The sequence below is a fragment of the Ovis aries genome, chromosome 1, assembly GCF_016772045.2.
Source record: "Ovis aries strain OAR_USU_Benz2616 breed Rambouillet chromosome 1, ARS-UI_Ramb_v3.0, whole genome shotgun sequence".
In the NCBI taxonomy this organism is placed as follows: domain Eukaryota; kingdom Metazoa; phylum Chordata; class Mammalia; order Artiodactyla; family Bovidae; genus Ovis; species Ovis aries.
This window is the reverse complement of record NC_056054.1, coordinates 19,499,232-19,517,958: the sequence shown is the minus strand read 5'-3', so window position 1 is coordinate 19,517,958 and position 18,727 is coordinate 19,499,232. Positions and strand designations below refer to the sequence as shown.

At 53.8% G+C, this 18,727-nt stretch overlaps 1 protein-coding gene across 11 annotated transcripts; it reads left to right on the top strand.

Moving 5' to 3' along the window:
• The first annotated feature begins 1,144 nt into the window (after positions 1-1,144).
• PTCH2 (patched 2) lies at positions 1,145-16,900 on the top strand. Of its 11 annotated transcripts, none has more exons than XM_042240101.1 (22): positions 1,145-1,468; positions 1,918-2,110; positions 8,291-8,459; positions 8,588-8,657; positions 8,789-8,880; positions 9,638-9,833; positions 10,429-10,550; positions 10,685-10,832; positions 10,909-11,040; positions 11,121-11,276; positions 11,360-11,452; positions 11,719-11,844; positions 11,936-12,054; positions 12,152-12,500; positions 12,593-12,905; positions 12,998-13,140; positions 13,224-13,404; positions 13,509-13,789; positions 13,878-14,015; positions 15,423-15,565; positions 15,652-15,751; positions 16,127-16,900. In XM_042240101.1, the coding sequence occupies exons 1-22, from the start codon at positions 1,397-1,399 to the stop codon at positions 16,391-16,393; spliced, it is 3,603 nt and encodes a 1,200-aa protein (XP_042096035.1). In that variant the 5' UTR covers positions 1,145-1,396; the 3' UTR covers positions 16,394-16,900. The 11 variants fall into 11 exon arrangements, 10 of the variants coding, with proteins under 10 accessions (XP_042096035.1, XP_027824949.1, XP_027824950.1 ...); XM_027969148.2 differs by having other exon boundaries at positions 8,291-8,480; positions 9,638-9,746; XM_027969149.2 differs by having other exon boundaries at positions 8,291-8,480; positions 12,818-12,905.
• The last annotated feature ends 1,827 nt before the right edge of the window (positions 16,901-18,727 follow it).

Sequence of the window (18,727 nt, the reverse complement as noted above, 5' to 3'; positions counted from 1 at the left end):
GATTCTTTTTATCTTTCTCAGACTTTACATGGTGGTATATTGATTTTACCCTCCTCTGCCATTCAGGGTTAATAAGTCAGGAACCTGCAGAAACAGCATGCTCAAAGGCCAGATAGTTGATGAAAGTTTAATAAAGGGACTATTTTCTCTTTCCAAGTCATTTCCAAGATTAGTTTCTGCAACTCTCAAATGACTCAGTCAACAAGTATTGAACACCTACTTATTATCTAGTGCGGCAGGCAGACTTTCAAGTACATAAATTGTATCAAATGCAATAATATATAAATTAAGTGTTATAAGGAGCACAAAGAAAGATGCAACTATCTGTTAGGAGGGTGGTGTGAATCAAGAAAGGCTTCAAAGGGACATGGTTAACTCATCTCAGTTTCAGAGTTTTTTTGTTTTGATTTGGTTTTTGGTTTTGGGAGGTTGGCCACACCACTTGAGCCTGTTCCCCACTAGGGACTGAACCCCGTTACTTTGGCAGTGAAAGTGCAAAGGCCTAATCACTAGACTGCCACAGAGTTCCCTCAAGTTCAGTTTTGAAGACGGTCTGCCAAAGCAAAAGGGCCCCAACATGTACAAAGGCAGAAAAACATGGCATAACATGGTGGATTTAGGAAATTCCGTGTAACTCTGCAGGGCTGGAAGGAACACGGAGTGGGTGTGAAGGAACTATGGGAGAGAAGATTTTAGATCCTGCAGGGCCCTGTACTCCACGTGGGCTTTGTGTTTTGGAGCTATAATCAGATTTGCATTTTAGAGAGATGACTATGGCCTCAGTGGAGAGAAGGAACTGAATGGGAAAAGAATGCACGCAGAGAACTGTAGAAAGAAGTCTTTGGGTCTTGGCTGGGTCGACACCTCTTAGCACTGATCTCTCCTGACTTACATTTGGCCAACGCCTCGCCTCTCCAAGATCTCCCTCCCTTCTGCTCCCCGAAGGCCCGGCGGACGCGCGGGCGGGGAAGCAAGGCAAAGGGTGGCCCTGCCTGGGTGGTCTCCTGCCCCGCCCCCCCGCGGCCCCGTTGCCTAGCTGCAGATCCGGCCGCTAGGCTCCGGGTAATTTGCGGGAGACTCAGCCAATGGGAGGGCGTATCCCCAGCCCGCTCCCTTTTTCTAGGACTGCAGACGCTTCCTCGGCACTGCGGTCGCCGACCCCAGCCGTGCCGGGCCAGTTCTTGCACGCGGGACCCACTTCGGCTCCGGCTGTGCTCCCCGAGCCGCACTGCCCCACTCCTCACGCTCGCGGACACGACTGCACACCCGTACCCGCGTCTTAACGGCGCGGCTGAATTCCGACTCGTAGCTCAGCGGTATACCGGACCAGGCCAGTCTATGGGGACTCCCAGATAACGCAGGTTGGGGGCGCCCATGCCCCCCCATACCCGCCAGCATGGCTCGGCCGCCACCTCTCGGGGAGCTGCCCCCGGGCTACACACCCCCAGCTCGACCTGCAACACCCCAGGTGAGTGGAGGGGAAGGCGGAAGAAGGAACCGGGTCTGCAAAGTGTAAATCCTAAATCTTGGGAAAACTGTGTGTGTGTGCGTGTGTGTGTGCGTGTGTGTGTGTGTGTGTGTGTGTGTGTGTGTGTGTGTATCCTCAGCATCTGCCCGGTGAGAGAGAGGGTGTCTGTGTCGACCTCAGTCCACTGAGAACCCGTGTGTGAGTGTGTGTGTGTGTGTATCCTATCTCAGAAAATGAATCTATGCCTTCTTCAAGTCTGTATTGGGTGGGAGGCAGGGAATGGAGTTAAATTTTTTCCAAGTTTGGGCCTGTGTCTGTGTAGGTCCTCCCTGTCTTGCATCCAGAAACCAAGAAGCCAGAGCTTGGCAGAGGGTGGAATAAGGAGAAAAGGGAAAGGTTTCATGGGTGGTTGCAGTAACGCCTGGCTGACCCTTCTTTTTCTATCCCAGATCCTAGCTGGGAGCCTGAAGGCTCCGCTCTGGCTCCGTGCTTACTTCCAGGGCCTGCTCTTCTCTTTGGGCTGCGGGATCCAGAGACACTGTGGCAAAGTGCTCTTCCTGGGACTGCTGGCCTTTGGGGCCCTAGCACTGGGTCTCCGCGTGGCCATCATTGAGACAGACCTAGAACAGCTCTGGGTGGAAGGTGAGTTGTGGGCACTGGCTGTAGTTGCTTGGATGTGGTAAGTGCAAGACAGGAATAGGGTGAGAAGCTGGCTATTGAGTTCTAGTGGGCTTTGATCTGGGTGGAGGGGGCACCTGCCTGCCAGAGCCTGGGCATCTGGGAGCACTGCTCCTCTCACACCCATAAACGGACATATGCAGATGGTGGATCCTGGTGAGCAGGCATATGGAGCCTGTGAGTGTATGTGTGTTTATTTAGCATTTATTGGCAATCTTTTATATGTATTTGACTGCACTGCAGTGTCTGCAAGGCAACTAAAACAAAACCCATCTTTCAGCAGCAAGGAAAGTAAAATATATGCTGTGATACAATATAATACAAAGCAGAAAACAATTGTGTCATGTAAGAGAAGGCAGAGAGAGATCACATCTGACTAGGAGAAATAGAAGTATTAGAACTAGAAGGCTGGGGGAACTGATAAATCATCTGGCAGGCCTCTAGGGAGAGGTCCCATACACCAAGGCCCCCTGCAAGCGTTTAGCGGAAAAGTGTCACAGAATCTGCACTTTGAGGCAACAGTGGAGTCAAATGGAACCAGATCTTCACTTCCTAAGGGAAGCATTAGATTAAAATGATTTCTTATTAATAGTTTTGACACAACTCTCCTTTCCTGGGGTCTGGTATGATAACCCTTTAACAGAATCAAACTCCTCTCTGTTCTTTCCTGGGAAATTTGCATTTGTGGGCTCCCCTGAACCTCCCCCAGCCCTGGCCCACACCCAAAGGCAGAGCCAGGTTAGACTCTCACACCCCTAAGTTATTTTAAATGCTGGCACTCCTGAGGATCCAGAGCAGATGTTTCTTGGAGCCTGTCTGCCTGTTAGGATCCCACACCTCATCCTACCCTACCCCCCACCCTCTGCAGACTCTCACATCTATACACACTCCAGGCCAGCCCTGGGGTCCAGAGCAGATGTTTCTCTGTGCCTGCCTGCCTGCCTGCCCCCAGCCCCAGGACAAACATGTGCATACAGGAACAGACACTTACCCCCACCCACACCACTGCTGCCTGGGTGGTCCCACATGACTCTTGGATTTCCTGCCACAATAGAGGCTGTCTCCCACCCCTTCTTGCTTCTCCATTCCCCAGACCTTCCCAGTCTAAACACTGCTTGAACCTCCATGTTTCCTCATCCTCTCTCTCGCATTCCAGCACAGGCCAGGCTTGATCTCACTGGATTTTTGGTGATCTTTGTGGGAGGGTCATATAAGAGGGCAGGAATCAATTCCTAGGTCTTTTTCCATTGTTTTGGAACATCACTCTGCTCTCTATTGGGGCTGGAGGTGAGTTGGAAGCAGTGATCCTGACCTGGACTTTTCTCTGAGGCTTCTTCCAGCAATACCTTCGGCAATGAGGACTGAAAGGTATTCTCCATTCCTTTCCTATTTTGCTAATACAGAAAGCAAGGAGAGAAGCATGGCATTAGCTCTGAGATTTCTGGACTCTCCAGCTTTGCCATGGTGAGATTTGGCATGTGACTTCTCCTTCCTGGTCAGTGTTAAAGGTGAAGGACTCAGAGATAAATTCTCTAAAATAAAAATCCCAGGAAATTCCCTGGTGGTCCAGTGGTTAGGACTCTGTGCTTTCACTGCCGAGGGCCCTGTTCAGTCCTTGGTCAGGGAACTAAGATCTTGCAAACCAGGTGGTGTAGCCAAAAAAATAATAACAAGAAAGCAAAGAAAAATCACAACGTAGAGTCCAACTAGTACTTTCAGAAACAGTGATAGAAATGGTTTGAAATTGGAGCTGTCCCTGAAGATAAGGAACATAGAGCCCTTCTGTCTAGAAGGCAGGTGACAGCCATGTATCAATTGGTGGAACCAGTATTCACTCAGATTCCCGAGGCTGAAACCTTGAGAGTCAGTCTCAGTTCTTCTTACTCAGTTAATTGGTTACTAAACAATTAAAATTCTTCCTTCTCAGCCTCTCTCATAAGGGATCCCTTCTTCGCAACCTGGTAGCAGTTGCTCTAGCTAAGGCCTGGCAGTACAGTCCTTACTGTATCATTTAGAATGTGTTTAGCCACATTAAGGAGAGAGAAAGGGAAAGAGGGAGAAAGGAAGAGGATTGATTTATTATTTCCCTCCTCGAAGTCTAGCAGTAGAGAGTAGAGAAGTTCCACCATGGATAATTCAGCAACCTAAGGACATCGGCAAAAAGTTCTTTTTGTCTTTCTCCTCTGCCTTCTTCTGTATGTTGGGCGTTTGCCCTCAGGTTTATCACACTTTCTCCCAAGGTGGCTGCTGCCATGGTGGAAAAGGGAAGGCATGCCTATCTTGCACACCTTTTTTGAAAGTGAAGAAAATATTACTACCCACCCCTTCCCACCACTCACCCCCACAGACTTCCCATTTGGTTATTTTGGCAAGAATTGTATAGCATCCTATGTCTAACTCCTTCACTTGGCAAAGACAGTGGAATTATAAGTGACTGACTTCTTAGACTCATCAAATTCCAGCTCCTAAGGCTGGGGAGGGGCCCAATTGCCCTGAATCACTAGGCCTTTCTGAGGATGGCCCAGGAAATCTAGGTCTGTTAAGGGACTGCCCTTTCCCCTCACCTTTAAATCTGCCTCCACACCTCCCTCCTGTGGTGCATCTAAATCTGACCAAGTCAGTCAGTCTCTGCTTAGTGCTTCCCTTGGTACTTAGTGCTACGGTGACCCCTTAATAGAATCTGCCTGCAATGCCAGAAACCCGGATTCAGTCCCTGGGTCGGAAAGATCCCCTTGAGGAGAGAATGGCAACCCACTCCAGTATCTTGCCTGGAGAATCCCATGGACAAAGTAGTCTGGTGGGCTACAGTCCATGGGGTCATAAAGAGTCAGACACAGCTGAAGTGGCTTAGCACGCACATGCCCACAGAGTCCTTCCACCACTCTCCACTGGCTTCCAGGGAGTCTCCAGAATCAAGTTCAAGCCCCCTAGCAGAAGGCAATGGCACCCCACTCCAGTACTCTCGCCTGGAAAATCCCATGGACGGAAGAGCCTGGTAGGCTGCAATCCATGGGGTCGCTAAGAGTCAGACATGACTGAGCGACTTCACTTTCACTTTTCCTTTCATGCATTGGAGAAGGAAATGGCAACCCACTCCAGTGTTCTTGCCTGAAGAATCCCAGGGACGGGGGAGCCTGGTGGGCTGCCATCTGTGGGGTCGCACAGAGTCGGACACGACTGAAGCGACTTAGCAGCACCAGAAGCACACTGTAGGTTGCTTACCCAGCTTTGTCTCTCCCTCACTCTTAGCAGCCCAGCAATGCTGAGCCCCTGACAGTTACCTGCACACACTTGGTCCAGAACCCCTTTCCCTGGCTTCTTACCCTGGCCAACTCCTGTTCATCATTCACAGTTCAGCTCTGGAGTATATTAGGTGATGAAAAAGCCAGGTCATCTCAACTTCTCTGCTCAAAACCTCCCATGGCTCCCATTTCATACAGATACAGCCTGAGTCCCTACAAAAGCTTATAGGTCCTTACATGTGAAATTTATAGACCGAAGATTGTGAACATTTCTGTGGGTCCTGAAACATATTGCAATATCGTGTGTGCTCAGTCATATCCGACTCTTTGTGACCCTCGTGGACTGCAGCATTCCTGAAGTTCCTTCACTATCTCCTGAAGTTTGCTCAAACTCATGTCCACTGAGTCGTGATGCTATCTCAAGACGGTTGAAAGATGATAAGTTGCATTTATTGGATTACCTATAAAGTGGACTCTATCCATGCTCTAACCAGTTATATTATCCCTTTTGTAAAGTCTTTAACAGATGTGATGGTTTTGTGTCTCCTTCCCCTGTTCTGCCTTTCTCCCCACTTACTTACAGTCTCTTTTTTTCTTCAGTTCTTTCTCATGTGTCTGTCACATCATTTCTGTCCCAGCAACTATTGAATAATAATTCCATATCTGTGCCTCTTGGGTCCTGGACAACTTCCTAAGTACTTTGCTCATGTTTTGTTCTGTGTCTTCATTTATTTTTGGCTGCACTCTGTCTTTGTTGCTATGCACAGGCTTTCTGTAGTTGCGGGGAGCAAGGGCTACTCTGTAGTTTCGGCGCACAGGCTTCTCGTTGCAGCGATTCCTCACGTGCAGAGCGTGGGCTCTCGGGTGTGGGCTCGGTAGTTGTGACACATGGGCTTAGTCGCTCCGAAGCACGTGGAATTTTCCTTGACCAGGGATCAAACCCATGTGCCCTGCATTGGCAGGCAGATTCTTAACCACTGGACCCCCAGGAAAATCCCATCACATTGATTCTCAGTCCACCAAGGTGGGCATTGTCCCCATTTCTCAGATGAGGAAATTGCAGGTCAGAGAGACTAAGTATCCCCAGCATCAGAGCCAAGACCCAAAGCCGGGTCTGTTCGGAAGCCTTTGTGCTCCCCGACACCTGCTGTCTCCTCTGGCCTGCACAGGACACCCCGTTCATCTGTCCTCATAACTGTCACCATCACTGTCAGCCAAAACATAGCTTTCTCTTCCTCATTTTCTCTGAGGACTCCTTATTCTCTTTGATACTATATTTTATTATTTCTAACATTCATATATTTACCTGGCTGTGTCGGGTCTTAGTTGCAGGACTCGGAATCTTCATTGCAGTATGCAGGATCTTTCATTGAGCCGAATGGGCTTGCTTAGTTGCCCCAAGGCATGTGGGGTTTTATTAATTCCCCGATCAGGGACTGAACCCATGCCCCTTGCACTGGAAGGCAGATTCTTAACCACTCGACCAGGGAAGTCCTTTGATACTGTTTTAAATTATGCCTGTCCCTTTCTCTTGCTTTCTCATTAGCTCTGTCTGGTTGCTTCTTTCTCCCAAACCTCAGTCCCCTCAGCAAACTCCCTTACTCTGGGGAGCTTATTTCTGCCCTCTACTCCTGTCCCTCCTTGTGGCAGCTCTGGCCTAAGCCTGGTGAAATAAACACTGCGGTACAGGTCTGCAGAAGAGGGGAGTCAGGAAAGGAAGAAAAGAAGTATGTGGAATTGACAGCAGAGAAGGCAGAATGGCTGTGTGAGACTGTTCATGAGGGGAGGGTCAGGAATGTGACTGGGAGCGGGGGTGAGCAAAGGAGTGAATCTGTGATGAACATGACCAAGGGTTTGGGGCTCTCATGAGTGAGAGGATTATGTGGATTTGAAAGAGATGGGGGGGTATGATGATCCCAAGTGGGACTGGAGTCTTGGAAAAGCAGTCCAGTGGGCCCAGGGGCGGCAGTGACCTACAGGAAGAGGCCCCAGATCGGGGAAAGCAGAACTGAGCCTAAGACCAGGCCAAGTCCACCAAGCCTCTGGGGTGGTTTGGCCTTAGCCCTTGCCTCCCCCAAACCACAGTCAAGTCATAGCATCCCGCAAACCTCCCCGCCTTCCCAGGCCTCTGGTACAGAGCTAGCCTCCGCAGCCAGGCTAATGCAGGACTCGATCAAGAAGATGAGGCAGACCTGGTCCTGGGATTCCTCAGTGTCTGGCCTGAGAAACTGGTGAACGGTATCTTCTTCCCCCAGCCCACTTTGATGCCACCTCTGCCAGGGGCCTGGAGCTGTTTCCTGGGAGGAAGCAGTCTGCTGGCAGTGCCGCTCTGAAAGGCCATGTGATCCCCCCTCACCTGTGCCGCTACAGAGCCATTATTGCCCGACACTGCCCCAGCCACCCACCCTCTTTACAGAGCAGTTTGCAGAAAGGTGCATGGATATAAACCACTGTCTGGAACAACCTGAACTAGGAGCCAGCCCCAGCACTAGACCTGTTCCTCAGGAGACCTTCCAACAGCAGCCTCCCTGTTGGCCCCTTTGCCCCTCGTCCTCCCCGCCAGAACAGAGAGACTGAGTGGGGGCCCTTTTACCAGGACCCCCAAAGCTCCACCCTGGCCCCGCTCCTGTGGATCTCACTTTTAAGTTATTTGCTCTAAACACAGCCAGCCGGGTTCATGCTGAAACCTTAAGTCTCACAAGAGTCCCAAAGAGCCACACAGCTGGGCCTCTCCACTCCAGATTCTGAAACGAGGGCCAGGAGCCTGGGGCCTCAGCGTGGCCATCAAGGAGAAGTTTTTCCCACTTGTCCTGGGAGGCCTCTGGAGTTGGGGTCTCACACTCCCTGGAGCTTGGATCCACCGAGGCTCTTGCCTCCCAGCTTTCTCTCTCTGCTCTGGCAGTGGGCAGCCGGGTGAGCCAGGAACTGGAATACACCAAGGAGAAGCTGGGGGAGGAGGCTGCGTATACCTCCCAGATGTTGATACAGACCCCGCGCCAGGAGGGGGAGAACGTCCTCACGCCCGAGGCACTTGACCTCCACCTCCAGGCAGCCCTCACCGCCAGTAAAGTGCAAGTATCCCTCTATGGAAAGTGAGTCTGGCTGAGCCCCCGAGCAGCTGGGAGCGAGAGGTGCCACAGCAGGGCTGGAGCCGGAGTCGGCCTCTTCTACTGACGTCCTATGCCCCTGGCTATTGCAGGTCCTGGGATCTGAACAAAATCTGCTACAAGTCAGGAGTTCCCCTAATTGAAAATGGAATGATTGAGCGGGTGAGTCTCCTGCACTGTTCTCTGAGACAGGGTAGAGTGGAGCCTTCTCTGCAGTAGGGGAGGTGGGGATGGGTGGAGTAGGGGGCACTGCGGGGGCAGGACTGATGTTTGGCCTGGGATGTCCCTGGCAGATGATTGAAAAGCTGTTTCCCTGCGTGATCCTCACCCCCCTCGACTGCTTCTGGGAGGGAGCCAAACTCCAAGGGGGCTCTGCCTACTTGCCGTGAGTGCCGCTGCTGCTGCTCCCGGGCCCTGCTTCATCCCCTGCCAGGACTTCCCCAACAGAAAGGAGGGATGGTGAGCAAAAGCTCACCAGGGCTTGATTACCAGCCAGGCCAGGGTCAGAGCACAGGCAGCCTTAGGGCTCTCTCCTCATCCCCCTTCTCCTCACCTCCGAAGGAAAGGCAGGCCTGTCTTATTTAGATAAAACACGAAGATCTGTAAGATCTGAACAAAGGAGAAAAAAGATCCCCAGGAGAATGGATATGTATATGTATGCTTGAGTCCCTTTGCTGTCCACCTGAAACTATCACAACATTATTATTGGCTGTATTCCAATATAAAATCAAAAGTTTTTTTTTGCTGTTTTTTTTTTTTTAAAGAAAAGATCCCCAGAAAGAGAATTTGCCAGGGAAAGTTAGCTAGGTGTCAACTCAGCTGTTGCCCAGGCTGGAAAGAAAACCTGTTACAGGCAGGCGGCTGTATGGTTATGTATGAGAACCAAGGATAGACAGTTTGGGAAGGAATGAAATGGGGCTTTTGTGGGTCTTTTCCTTGTGTTAAGTACCATCTGTCTTGAGTTCCATCTCAGCTCCTGTATCCATTCAGAGTTCACTGCAGCAACCTGCTGGACTGAGCCTCCACAGAGAGGGACAGATGAGCAGCTAGGAGTGGGGTGGGTACCCCATGGGCCCCATGGCAGCAGTCTGGAGAATGGGCATTGATCCCTGATCCTCACCAACCACAAGCTCTCCCTGCAGGGGCCGCCCAGACATCCAATGGACCAACCTGGACCCAGAGCAGCTGCTGGAGGAGCTGGGCCCCTTTGCCTCCCTTGAGGGCTTCCGGGAGCTGCTAGACAAGGCACAGGTGGGCCAGGCCTACGTGGGGCGGCCCTGTCTGCACCCTGACGACCTCCACTGCCCACCTAGTGCCCCTAACCATCACAGCAGGCAGGTGGGTTCCAGCCAGGTCTGCTGGGGAAAGGTTATTTCCTTCCCTTTCCCCTCATGTTCCCCTTTTCCTGGAGACAACAGACTGCCCTGTGCTCTGCCCCATACTTCCTGGACACTGTTACCCTCTCCACACTGCACTCGACACCTAAGAGTTTTCTATTCCCATTCAGCTCTCCTAAGGACTCCTCAAGTAGCATATGAATCCTTTTGGCTTTTTCTAAGCCCAGAAAGGCTGGACTTCATCAAAACACATGTGTACAGAGAGACAAGACAAATTAGATAAGCATGGGGGTCATACCCGGTTTCCTGATTGTCTGTGTGGCCCTGTGAATGTGGACCTTTTCCCAAAACCACCAAAGTTCAGCCAGCTCCTCCCTGCAGCCTGTTTCTAGGCCTCTGCTCCCTCTTGTGGCCTCCTCCCTGCCAGACTCTAGCTGTTAGCTTACAGGGCATGCAAGAGGCTCAGCACAACAGTATATACACCCCAGGCCCACAGAGCTCCGTGGCAAGCATGGTTCCTAGAGGTGCCCGCCCAGAGACACCTAGTTACCCACAAGTAGGACCTGGAGTAACGAGCTTCTCTCCACCCACTCCAGGCTCCCAACGTGGCTCAGGAGTTGAGTGGGGGCTGCCATGGCTTCTCCCACAAGTTTATGCACTGGCAGGAGGAGCTGCTGCTGGGAGGCATGGCCAGAGACCCCCAAGGACAGCTGCTGAGGTACACCACCCCCCCGGGAGTTGCCATGGGGAGCCACACCCTGATGCCAGGCAGCTCCCGCAAACGCCCCTGGCACACACCCTCCTGGTCGTTGAGACCAGCCCTGACTCCTGCTTCTCCTACACCACCGCCAGGGCAGAGGCCCTGCAGAGCACCTTCCTGCTAATGAGCCCCCGCCAGCTCTACGAGCACTTCCGGGGTGACTACCAGACGCACGACATCGGCTGGAGCGAGGAGCAGGCCGGCACGGTCCTTCAGGCCTGGCAGCGACGCTTTGTGCAGGTCAGCATGGAGCCAACGAGCGCAGCGCCCGAGGACGCTGCTTCCTCCTGCGCCTCACACCACCCTGTCTCTCCAGCTGGCCCAGGAGGCCCTGCCCGAGAATGCGTCCCAGCAGATCCATGCCTTCTCCTCTACCACCCTGGACGACATCCTGCATGCCTTCTCTGAAGTCAGCGCTGCCCGCGTGGTGGGGGGCTACCTGCTCATGGTGGGTCCTCTTGGCGCCTTGTCCCCTACCACCAGCCCCACCTGGGAGCCCCCATCCCAGACTGCCCTCTCTCCCTACAGCTAGCCTATGCCTGCGTGACGATGCTGCGGTGGGACTGTGCCCAGTCCCAGGGTGCAGTGGGCCTCGCTGGGGTGCTGCTGGTGGCCCTGGCGGTGGCCTCGGGCCTGGGGCTCTGTGCCCTGTTGGGCATTGCCTTCAACGCTGCCACTACCCAGGTAGGCCAGGTCTACAGGCAGACTTGGGGCCCACAGCCCGGGCTGCTCAGATCCTCCAACTGCCTGCCCCCATGCCCCTCCAGGTGCTGCCTTTCTTGGCGCTGGGCATCGGCGTGGACGACATATTCCTGCTGGCACACGCCTTCACAGAGGCTCCACCTGGCACCCCTCTCCAGGTGAGGCCTCGTCCTCCTGCCTGGGTTCATCCCAGGCCATGCTGCTGAGGGGCTCAGAGCCTCTTGGTTTAAGTGACTTTGGGCTGGTAATAAGCCTCTCTGTGCCTCGCTTCCTCATCTGTAAACAGGGGTAATCATAGTGTTTGTGTGGTAAGGGTTGTGGTGAGGATCGGTAATTTGAGTGCTTAGAACAGGGCAATAAATGTCAGCTGCTGTGTGCTTCCTGCCCCTCCCCTGCCATTCTTCACTCGGCCTTGTCCTGGCAGGAGCGCATGGGGGAGTGTCTGCAGCGCACGGGCACCAGCGTCACACTCACGTCCATCAACAACATGGTTGCCTTCTTCATGGCTGCCCTAGTTCCCATCCCTGCACTGCGGGCCTTCTCCTTGCAGGTGAGGCCTCACCCATGGGGCCCAGACTCGGGTGGGCATGGAGCCTGGTGGGCTTCACCCAGGTTTTGTGCCCCTCCTGTCCACCCCGCAGGCAGCCATAGTGGTGGGCTGCAACTTTGCAGCCGTGATGCTTGTCTTCCCAGCGGTCCTCAGCCTGGACCTGCACCGGCGCCACTGCCAGCGCCTGGACGTGCTCTGCTGCTTCTCTAGGTACCCCTGTCCCACCGGGCCGTCCCTCCTGAGCCCCATCCCGTCCTGTCCCCTTGGCACCATTTCCAGACCCTCGTCCCCTCTCTGCCTCTTCCAGCCCCTGCTCTGCTCGGGTGATTCAGATTCTGCCTCAGGAGCTGGGGAACGGGACGGTACCAGTGGGCATTGCCCACCTGACTGCCACGGTTCAAGCCTTTGCCCACTGTGAAGCCAGCAGCCAACATGTGGTCACCATCTTGCCTCCCCAAGCCCACCTGGTGCCACCACCTTCTGACCCTTTGGGCTCTGAGCTCTTCAGCCCAGGAGGGTCCACACGGGACCTTCTAGGACAGGAGGAGGGGACAGGGCAGAAGGCAGCCTGCAAGTCCCTGCCCTGTGCCCGCTGGAGTCTTGCCCATTTCGCCCGCTCTCAGTTTGCACCCTTGTTGCTCCAGTCCCACACCAAGGTAAGCCTCCAGGCCCAGGCAGGTCGAGGTGGGACGCGGCACAGACTTCTTAGATGTCTCTGGGCCTCCAGCTTAGTCACCTTTTCCCACAGGCTGTAGTACTGGTACTTTTTGGGGCTCTCCTGGGCCTGAGCCTCTATGGAGCAACCTTGGTGCAGGACGGTCTGGCCCTGACTGATGTGGTGCCGCGTGGCACCAAGGAGCATGCCTTCCTGAGCGCCCAGCTCAGGTACTTCTCTCTGTACGAGGTGGCTCTGGTGACACAGGGTGGCTTTGACTACGCCCACTCCCAACGCGCCCTCTTTGATCTGCACCAGCGCTTCAGTTCCCTCAAGGCCGTGCTGCCCCCACCAGCCACCCAGGCACCCCGCACCTGGCTGCATTACTATCGCAACTGGCTACAGGGTGAGAGGCGAGGAGATGGGCAGGGAGGCTGCGGCCGGCAGGATCCCGCAGAGCCCACAGTCCAACTGGACTCCTTCCCCATCCTCTGCCAGGAATCCAGGCTGCGTTTGACCAGGACTGGGCTTCTGGGCGCATCACCCACCACTCATACCGCAATGGCTCTGAGGATGGGGCCCTGGCATACAAGCTGCTCGTCCAGACCGGGGATGCCCAGGAGCCTCTAGATTTCAGCCAGGTTGGAAGAGGACCGGAGGGCAGGGGAGCACAGAGGGGCTCCAGGCCCCATGGGCCCAGCCTTGACCCCCTCTGCCTCTGCAGCTGACCACCAAGAAGCTGGTGGACAAGGAAGGGCTGATCCCACCTGAGCTCTTCTACATGGGGCTGACCGTGTGGGTGAGCAGTGACCCCCTGGGTCTGGCAGCCTCGCAGGCCAACTTCTATCCCCCACCTCCCGAGTGGCTGCATGACAAGTACGACACCACGGGGGAGAATCTTCGCAGTGAGTCCCGGGGGAGCCCTAACTGCCCTCCCCTGAAGCCCTGCCCACTGCTGCCCGTGCTCACCGGCCGCCCCTCCCTCTCCCTCCGCCCCCTCCCTCCACAGTCCCGGCAGCCCAGCCCTTGGAGTTTGCCCAGTTCCCCTTCCTCCTGCGCGGCCTCCAGAAGACTGCAGACTTCGTGGAGGCCATCGAGGGGGCCCGGGCAGCGTGTGCCGAGGCCGGCCGGGCCGGGGTGCGTGCCTACCCCAGTGGCTCCCCCTTCCTCTTCTGGGAGCAGTACCTGGGCCTGCGGCGCTGCTTCCTGCTGGCAGTCTGCACCCTGCTGCTGTGCACTTTCCTTGTCTGTGCCCTGCTGCTGCTCAACCCCTGGACGGCTGCACTCATAGTGAGTCCTGCAGGAGTGGGGCTAGAGGGACTCATAGCTCCCCCAGCTGCCCTGCCCAGGAGCCCTAGGTGAGCCCTGCCCTCCCCAGGTACTGGTCCTGGCGATGATGACTGTGGAGCTCTTTGGCATCATGGGTTTCCTGGGCATCAAGCTGAGTGCCATCCCAGTGGTGATTCTTGTGGCCTCCGTAGGCATCGGTGTCGAGTTCACCGTCCACGTGGCTCTGGTGAGCACAAGCACTAGGAAGGGGCGGGCCAGCTGATTCAGTTTTTGACAAATACTGTGTGCTCAGTACTGGGGAGATGAGAACAATACAGACACACTTTACCTTCAAGAGTGTAGACATAAATAATAAACAAGTAAATAAATGAATAGACAGCCATTTCAGTAGAGAGGAGAGACAAAGGCTTGACCAGGATGGGATGAGGACAGAATGGAAGGTGAGAAAATGGGAACTGACAGTTATTTGGGATGGATTTACTGTGAATCAGGGAGATGGGGTGGTAGCTAGATGAGTGAGCGTAAGGCGAGATCCTTCCAGGACAGAGATGCAGAACAGAGGTGGGCTGGCCTCTCCCACAGCTTCCGGTTCTCCGGCAGAGGAGGGGTGGGGGCGGAGTGGGGGCAGTGGACCCGCTGGGAGCTCCAACACAAACCTGGCCAGACCCCACAAACAGCTTCCTTCATTCTTCCCCCATAAAATCCTTATTATTTTTCTGATTATAAGAACAACATATACTTCTTGGGGGACAAAAAAGTCAGGATGCAGAAAAATACCAAGAAAGAATCAGAAAGCCTCTGAAATGCCACCCTGAGAAGTGTCCCTCCTTCTAGACCAGGCATCAGCACACTTTTTCTGAAAAGGATCAGATAGTAATATTTAGGCTTGTCAGGCCATAGGTTCTTTCTACCAGTGTAGCACAAGAGCAGCCGTAGATGATAGGTGCATGAATGGGTGTGGCTGTGTTTCAACAAAACTTTATTTACAAAAACATGGGACAGGCTATAGATGGCCAACCTAGCCTGAAAGAAAGTGAAAGTGAAAGTCGCTCAGTCATGTCCAACTCTTTTGCCACCCCATAGACTATACAGTCCATAAAATTCTCCAGGCCAGAATACTGGAGTGGTTCAGTTCTCCAGGGGAACTTCCCAACCCAGGAATCGAACTGGGTCTCCTGCATTGCAGGAGGATTCTTTACCAGCTGAGCTAGATGAATGAGACAGAGATGTCCAGAATAGGTTGGGCTTCCCTTGTGGCTCAGCTGGTAAAGAATCCGCCTGCAATGTGGGAGACCTGGGTTCAACCCCTGGGTTGGGAAGATCCCCTGGAGGAGGGCATAGCAATCCACTCCAATATTCTTGCCTGGAGAATCCCCATGTACAGAGGAGCCTGGTGGACTACAGTCCATGGGGTCCCAAAGAGTCAGACACAACTGAGCAGCTAAGCACACACAGCACATCTCACTCATCTGTACAGGGTTTCCTACATGGACTTGTGCTTGGGTCCTGCGCAGTTCCCAGGAACTCGGTTCACCTGGCCTTCTGTGGGCCAGGCATGAGTGAGCCCTGGGGACATAGATGAGCTGGCCATGGTTGGTCAAGGAGCAGCTCCAGGACGACTTTGTTCCCCCAGGGCTTCCTGACCGCTCAGGGTAGCCGGAACCTGCGGGCTGCCCGGGCCCTGGAGCGCACATTTGCCCCAGTGACTGATGGGGCCATCTCCACGTTGCTAGGTCTGCTCATGCTTGCTGGCTCCAACTTTGACTTCATCGTAAGGTAGGGGAGGGCTCAGAGCAAGGAGGCAGGGCTGGCCTGCACTGGATACAGGACCTGACCGGGCCGACCCCTCTTAACACCCCCAGATACTTCTTCGTGGTGCTGACAATACTTACACTCCTGGGCCTCCTCCACGGGCTTGTGCTGCTGCCGGTACTGCTGTCCATCCTGGGCCCCCCACCAGAGGTGACCACACCATCTTGCTCCCAGCCCACGGGGTGGGGTGGGATAGAACCAAGACAAAACACCCTCAGTGGCCAATAGACAGGGCTCAACTCACAGGGCCCCTTCCCCATGAAGTACCACCAGCTGAAGTTAGCAGTATCCTCTTTTGCCCAGACATCATGTCCGTGCCCTTCAGCCCTCTTGACTTCTTCCTGAGATCCACCTTAGCCTTTAGGTGCAGGATTGGCCCCTGATCTCAACATCCTGTCCCTTGTTAGCTTTTGTCTCCTGCTGGGAACCACCAAAGACCCCAGCTTCCCAACCAGGAAGTTGCTGAAGGGGGCTGAGTCCCCAGTAGCCCCCAGGCTCACTGGGGCTGCTGTTTCCCCCCCCCAGGTGGTACAGATGTACAAGGAGAGCGCAGAGGTCCTGAGCCCCCCAGCTCCGCAGGGAGGAGGGCTTAGGTGGGGGGTACCCTCCACCCTGCCCCAGAGCTTTGCCAGAGTGACTACCTCCATGACTGTGGCCCTCCACCCACCCCCACTGCCTGGTGCCTACATCCACCCAGCCTCTGAGGAGCCTACTTGGTCGCCTGCTGCCACACCAGCTGCCAATGGCCCCAGCAACCTCGGCTCTAGGGGACTGTGTCCAGCCACCGGGTGAAAGAGCAGCTGAAGCATGGAGACTCTATTGAGGCCACATGAAGTCATTGGGAAGCAGTGGGGCATTCCTGAAGACAGGGTGGACTCCTGGGGAGCCCTGCTGCTGTTGCCACCTCATCCCCTCCCCTGACCAGGCCATCGGAGACCTCCCTGAAATCCACACAAAGCCACCACTGTCTAGGCTGTGAGCAGCCTTGCATGCCCGGCTCCTCTGGGCCTGGGGCTGTGTCTGGGTCGGGTAAAAGCCAGCACTTCAGGCTGCAGTGCAGCCCAGACCCCCCTCCCCTCTGACACTGCTGCCCCCAGCAGACCAAGCTGAGGGATCGTTAGCACCCTTTGCTGGGCCTGGTCCCCGCTGCTTGGTGACCCCTGAGGAGGCGCTCTGTATCCCCGCCCATCTCTCACCACATAAATTATTTATATGGAGATGTTTATTTTTGTAGTTTGGATGTTAGCTACGCTGAAAGTTTTATTTTTAAAAGAGTGAAATATATTCTATGTGAACTCATCTCAATTGACGTTGGTGCTTTGTGTCTGTATAGCTGTGAGTTTGCACATAGAAGTGTCAGGGCCTGAGGTCCTAGCCCTCTAGTCCTGTGTGTTTATTCACCTGGCAAATGAAGATGACGTGCAGCAAATGCATTGGTCACATACTTGGTAACATGGTCTGGCTGAAGTGCTTAGTACACAAAATGATACACGTTTTTGGTGTCGAAACCCTACTGTGCGGCTTTCAGAGCCATCACAGTCCAGCCTCGAGTTCCTCTCCAGGTTCATTGGCCAGCTCCTGTTTCAGCAGCCTGGGGGGATGGGCAGAGGGACACAGTCAGGCAACAGGTGAGAGGTGAAGTGGAAGCAGATCAACCAAGTGGCCAAGGGAATTCCCTGGTGGTCCTGTGGTTAAGACCCAGTGCTCTCATTGCCAGGGGCCTGGGTTTGATCCCTGGTTGGGGAATTAAGATCCCACAAGCCTCTTGATGTGACCAAAAAAAAAAAATATATATATATATATATATGGCCAATTGAAACAGAGATGGGGAGGGTGTTTTAGGAATTTTGTGCCCAGACCAATCTCTAAGGCAGAGGCCTCTGCAAGTCAGTAGTCAGCATGGCGCCCCAGAGGCATCTTTGTCCAGACAGCAGAGGATCCGTAGGGCTGTAGAAACTGAGGTTGTACTAGCAACCAGTGCTGCTGTGGTTAGTTGCTCAGTCATGTCTGACTCTACGACCCCATGGACTGCAGCATGTCAGACTTCCCTGTCCACTATCTCCCTGAGTTCGCTCAAACTCATGTCCATTGAGTTGGTGATACATCCAACCATCTCATTCTGGGTCACCCACTTCTGCCCTCAATCTTTCCCAGCATCAGTATCTTTTCCAGTGAGTCAGCTCTTCACATCAGATGGCTAAAGATTGGAACTTCAGCTTCAACATCAGTCCTTCCAATGAGTATTCAGGATTGATTTCCTTTAGGACTGACTGGTTTGATCTTGCAGACCAAGGGACTCTTGAGAGTCTTCTCCAACACCACAGACACAAGCATCAGTTCTTTGGCACTCAGCCTTCTTTATGGTCCAGCTCTCACATCTGTACATAACTACTGGAAAAACCATAGTTTGACTAGCAACCAGTGAGGCACTATCTTTAAGCTGTTTGCTCTGTAAAGGTTGAACAATCCCCTTGTACAGAGGTCTGGATGATTCTGGCCACAACCCTGGGTGTAGTCTCATCTGATGGATGGGAGGGAGAGGTCTTTTAGTGTCCTTCTCCAATTATCCCAGGGCTCAGTCTCAGCTGACACACATATACACCCTGGGCTCCAGCCACACACTTACCAGGAACAGTCCCACCCCCAGAGCACTGCCTTCTCACACCCCACCCCACCCCACCCCACCCCACCAAGCCAAAGGCTGGAAAATCATGTTCTGACCTAACGTTGGGAGTGGAGAGGGGAGACATCTACTGCAGCTGAATCAACACTGAATCAAAGAAGAGAAGGTGGTTGGCTTGGAACCAAGGGTAGGGGGTGCATCCGGTATGCCAAAGAGACAGACCCTGGATTTGGGTCCAGTGGTGTTTGGGTCACTATGGAGCAGCTTTGAGGTAGGGCAGGAGAGCTCACCAGGCTGTAACAGTGCAAAAGATGTCGTCACCCCCTACCCCCAGTTCCACTTACCAGCTGAGTGAGCTGTAAAAATCAGACATCCTCTCTGAGCCTCAGCGTCTTCATCTGTGAAATGGAAGATTACAGTTCATTTTGTAGGCTGCTGGTTTTTCCATGTAGGATTGTAAGTGAAATATTCATGTAAGAAATGGCCTGGTTTCTCATAGTTTT

Coding starts and splice junctions, on each gene's coding strand:
- PTCH2 (XM_027969147.2), top strand. CDS start 1,397: ATGGCTCGGCCGCCACCTCTCGGGGAGCTGCCCCCGGGCTACACACCC. Junction 8,481..8,587: donor CAAGTATCCCTCTATGGAAA/GTGAGTCTGGCT, acceptor TGGCTATTGCAG/GTCCTGGGATCTGAACAAAA. Junction 13,141..13,223: donor AGCCTCTAGATTTCAGCCAG/GTTGGAAGAGGA, acceptor CTGCCTCTGCAG/CTGACCACCAAGAAGCTGGT.